Raw genomic sequence first — 4789 nt, 5'->3', positions numbered from 1 at the left:
GTTTTATTGTATTTCAATTTTCTTACATGACTGAGCACTTGTGTTATTTAAAATAAAATATTTCTGGATTGAATGATGATCTTGTTTTTTTTTTTTTTTTGGGGGGGGGGGGGCGATAGGGCAACTATGTGCCTAGAAACGCCCCCGACTGCAACTATTAAGCACAACGTGCATTGTGCAGGAATTATGTTTCAAGTGTCCCAAAGATTAACAGGTTCCCAATTTTAGCATCACCGAAGGGACGTAGTTCAAGGGCGTTGTTGTCATGTTTGTTTCGAGTATACCTCATCGTGGTCCCAGTTTCCACCGGACTGTCGTCCTCGTGAATGGTGACGTTTATGCAATTCTCCCTCCAGTCAACAGGGGGAAATACTCGGCGTGACGCCCGATTATAACGTCAAAGGAAGACAGTGCTGGTCACTCGGCGGCAGAGCCATTGGGTGAGAGCATACGTGGATATTGACAGCTTTTATTCGTTTTACACGATTTATATATGCGCTGTTGTCACGTGTATCATTTCCGGTGATTATGCTAGTGAATTAAAGTGTTTTAAATCCGACAAAGCGCGATTGTTTGTCGTTTGTTTTCCAGCTGCGTCTAGCAGCTAAGCTAACATTAGCGCTGTCTGTGGTCTTGTTTACAAGTGATACGCCAAGGTTTTTGTTTTGTTTCGTTCGTGTTGCACCCAAACTACGAAACTATCAAATTCCCCGATTTGAGTCGATCTGTCATTTAACGTTGCTGACGATGTGATGTAAGGGTCGTTTTGTTTGTTTCGATCGTCTTCACTTGATTGCATACAAAATGCTACCACCTTTAAAAAATAACCTCATTTAAGAACGGAACAGCGAAATGAAAAAGGTTGGAAAGTAGAACACGGGAAATGGGTTTGGAATGCCACAAGCATGTGAGGACAAGGGGAATGATTTAGGAAAGACGGAAGGACACAATGTTGTTGTAGAATGAAGGAAGGAAACAAACAGATTTTACGAAATGAAGATCCGAGGAAAAAGACGAACAAAAGGCAGGGATGGAAGGAAGGAAGGAAGTTCATGAGGACGTATGGAAGGAAGGAAGGAAACAAGGAAGTTTGAAGGAAAAATAGACTTGACAAAAAGCAGGAAAGATGTGAGAAAGATGAAACAAGAATATATGAAAGGAAAGATGTATGAAATGAACAAAAAAGTTAAAGAAGGAAGGAGGTATGGAGGAGGAGAGCGCAATACACTTGAAACCCAATCACCGGTCTTGACTACAAACCCTATTTTAAAACCTTAACGCTAACTTTGAAATGCTATCTAATCCATTATATGTGTTGAGCAGCGACAATGGATCAGAAGATTCCCTATGACGACTACCAGCTCCCCGTGGTCTTCCTTCCCTCTTATGAGAACCCACCAGCATGGATTCCTCATCAAGAGGCAAGTTACCGTTTGTATGTTCCACTTGCGAGATTGTAAAATAATCAACACTGAATGCAATTTTTTCCTGGAACAAATTATAGCTGCTCATTGGCATGCGTGTGAATGCTGTGCTTCCCCATTGGCTCAAACAAACGCAATATTTTACATGCATTTTATTGCTCTTTGACGAAGACATTTATTTTAAAAAAAACTATTTAATAAATGGCGAGCCACTCTGTCAATCCTATCCCGCATGCGAGGGCAGTAAAGTAAGTATGCTACTTGCCAGAGAGACTAACACTTTTTAAAATAACTTAATATCTTAGATATTAAGTATAAAGGCTGCACAAACTTTTTGCCATGGTCCTTTTTCCTTTTCTGTGATTTGGAAATGTAAATGATGAAAAAAATATTTAAGATATAAAGGGACTTTATAATCTGTAACTTCATTTCATTGTCCACTTGCTGAAATATTCACATTCACAAAACCTTTGGGGTGTCCACACTTTTGTATGCCACTGTAGTGCGGTCATGATTATATCCATCCAGTATCCAAGCCGCGTCTCCTCACAAGAGTCGTAGGGGTGCTGGAGCCTAGCCCAGCTGTCTTTGAGCAGTAGGCAAGGTTTACCATGAAGTGGTTGCCAGCCAAACGCAGGGCGAACAACAACCAGTCGCCCACCGTGCCAATCGTCAATACAATCCAATACAATGTAATCCACCAATTGGAGTCAACAACTCCTGAGTTAGTGCATTCCAAATAAATATTGCGTCATATTTAACTGTTTTTAATTTTGTGTTGTTTCAGCGGGTCCGCCACCCCGACTACAACAATGAGCTGACCCAGTTCCTCCCTCGCACGGTGGTCTTGAAGAAACCTCCGGGAGCTCAGTTAGGCTTCAACATCCGCGGTGGCAAGGCCTCGCAGCTGGGAATCTTCATATCCAAGGTGAGCATCCCTCAACCTGTGTGTGTGTGTGCGTGCGTGTGTTTCACTGGCTTTAAAATAGAAACAGAGTTTTTACAAAAATCCCATTTAAAATTTTAAACAATATATTTTTTCAACTTTCAATAAAAGGAGAAAGCAAAAGGCACTGTAATGTTTCAAAACAAGTATTTAGTTTCGCTTTAGATCTCATCCAAACACAGGCTTTTCAAGTTTGCATATTGCATGTTCTCTACAATATCGAGTACATTCAGGTTGCTGTATGGAGCCTAATTTTGGAACTATGGAAGCTGCTAAAAAAAAAAAAAAACTCCTGGAAAACTCAACTTAATTGCATTGCAATTGCATTTCTCTGTTTGTGTTGTCAGGTGGTTCCGGATTCTGACGCCCACCGAGCAGGACTACAGGAAGGCGACCAAGTTCTTTCCGTCAATGAGGTGGACTTCCAAGACATTGAACATTCCAGAGTAAGTTGACGTTAATTTTTCCTTGGTGGAAGTCTAACTGCTGTTTTTGATAGCAGGTGCAGATGATCTGTATTTAAAATTATTATTATTATTTTTTTTTTATTAAATGTCTTCTGTATTACGACAAAGTTTCCCAGGCCTCGTATACCTTAGCAGTAATAGCAGTAGTTCTTCACAAAATATATACGGGGAGCAATGTTATATTGTGTCTGATAATATTGAAATTGCTGTAGCATCAGTTTTTTTTTAGGTATTGTATATAATTTATAATGAAATTAAGTGTAAAAGTAGTCTATATGAATATCTAAATTTTTATTTTTTTAAGCCATGAGGACCACTTAGAGCCCGATATGTATTCAATTTTCACAGGCTACAAGGGGTAGGAGATGTAAAATTTTAAAGTAAAGCAGGGGTACACTGTATTTAGTTCATCACTGACCATTTTGAAGAAGTCTTCACTTAGCCGAATTGTGTGTGCGTGCATGCGCGTGTGTTTGCGCTTGTTTTCAGGCTGTGGATATTCTAAAGACTGCGCGAGAAATCCTGATGAGGGTCCGCTTCTTCCCATACAGTAAGTTGTCTGACATGCCTCATGCCAAAGGACAATTACAAATCTAATTTGAAGATACTACATTTACACAAAAAAACAAAACAGTCATCATGGATCCTGCTGATGTTAATAAATATTATACCTGATAAAATTGCACAATATTTTGCCCTATAACAGTAGAGCCTGCTTTTTTTTTTTTAATTTAAATTGTCTTTCTTTATGCAAGACCGAAAAGTAGAGGTTCTTTGTCCTATTGTGTACATTCCAATGACTTTTGTTTAAATTGTCATACATAGATGCAATTAGCTTAATTGTCAGTGTTCTAAATGAATGACAAAAGTTCTGTCGTAATCCTTGCAGACTACCAGAGGCAGAAGGAGAGGACTGTCCACTAGGTGGCATCGAAGACACAAAAAAGATGGACTGTGGCAGGAGATGTCACTTTGACGCCATTGACACCTCCTTCCCCTCAACACACACACAAAAAATCTTTTTGTGACTCACAGCCTTTGTCAGTCATCTTAACACTGACTCCGTTTCACTGGTGCAGTTAATGTAGCTCATTTGCATATACGTACTCACACAAATGGATGAAGTCAAATAGCGTCACTTAAGTCAAAAGAAGTTTGCAGTTTTAGACTCACTCATATTTGCAGAAATGTCTATGTAGAAATGCATGTGTGTGGGGAAATATCAAGATGTCACGCACAAAAATATGTAAAGAAAGACAGCAGGAGCTTTCTGTGAAAGTCAACTAATCCAATATGTCAAGCACGTTGCTCTTCTACATCCAGTTTTTATGTATTGTAAATAGATGACAGCTTTAATACATGATTATAAATATTTATGAATTGTCATGTCACATTTGATTGATATGCCACTGGATATTTTTTTACAGATTCTGTCTTGTTGCTGTACCACCTTTTCTTTTTAACCCCTCATATAATGATTTTCCCTTGTTCTAGTTCTCTTCAAAATATATATATATATATATATATATACAAAATGCATTTTCTAATGTCAGCTTTCTGTGTGGATTCAATGTTCCCATTGGTGTGAAATTTGTAAATCTATGAAGTACTCTATGTACACACTGTTCAGAAGTTTTTGCCATTCACTAAGCCAGTTGACAGCAAGCGGCGAAATGCGCACTAGTAGGGTAACAAATAAAGGCTCCAAATGAGTTTTGACAGTAGTTGGACGTCAAGGTCTTCTTGCTGGCCGAACCATAATAAAAAAAAATCATGATCATAGTCTTCACATTGATGTCATGTTATATCCGAGTGTTGAATTTGTAGGTTAGAGTTTTTATCCAATCAAAATTCAGCTAGCTCGTGTTGCCAGGCAGATTTCATAATACCAGTGCCACGCACTATTCGGAGGTCCTCAGATACAATCGTGCGGGCGTCGATTCTGTTTGCGT

The 4789-nt window shown here is 39.0% G+C and overlaps 1 protein-coding gene across 2 annotated transcripts; it reads left to right on the top strand.

Moving 5' to 3' along the window:
• The first annotated feature begins 356 nt into the window (after positions 1 to 356).
• Positions 357 to 4561, top strand: pdzd11 (PDZ domain containing 11). Of its 2 annotated transcripts, none has more exons than XM_088294229.1 (6): positions 357 to 440; positions 1324 to 1421; positions 2212 to 2352; positions 2718 to 2816; positions 3327 to 3387; positions 3727 to 4561. In XM_088294229.1, the coding sequence occupies exons 2-6, from the start codon at positions 1329 to 1331 to the stop codon at positions 3759 to 3761; spliced, it is 429 nt and encodes a 142-aa protein (XP_088150355.1). In that variant the 5' UTR covers positions 357 to 440; positions 1324 to 1328; the 3' UTR covers positions 3762 to 4561. The 2 variants fall into 2 exon arrangements, with proteins under 2 accessions (XP_088150355.1, XP_088150356.1); XM_088294230.1 differs by lacking the exon at positions 357 to 440 and adding an exon at positions 448 to 1202.
• The last annotated feature ends 228 nt before the right edge of the window (positions 4562 to 4789 follow it).

This window comes from Idiotropiscis lumnitzeri, chromosome 4 (assembly GCF_059441095.1).
Source record: "Idiotropiscis lumnitzeri isolate Australia: NSW breed Sydney's pygmy pipehorse chromosome 4, RoL_Ilum_1.0, whole genome shotgun sequence".
Classification (NCBI taxonomy): domain Eukaryota; kingdom Metazoa; phylum Chordata; class Actinopteri; order Syngnathiformes; family Syngnathidae; genus Idiotropiscis; species Idiotropiscis lumnitzeri.
The sequence above is the reverse complement of the archived record's forward strand: the minus strand, read 5'-3'. Positions and strand labels throughout refer to the sequence as shown.

Bases quoted from the DNA above. Each gene is read 5' to 3' on its own strand.
- pdzd11 (XM_088294229.1), top strand. From the start codon at position 1,329: ATGGATCAGAAGATTCCCTATGACGACTACCAGCTCCCCGTGGTCTTC. The intron at 2,353-2,717 runs GTGAGCATCCCT...TTGTGTTGTCAG, and splicing joins TGGGAATCTTCATATCCAAG to GTGGTTCCGGATTCTGACGC. The intron at 3,388-3,726 runs GTAAGTTGTCTG...TAATCCTTGCAG, and splicing joins GGTCCGCTTCTTCCCATACA to ACTACCAGAGGCAGAAGGAG.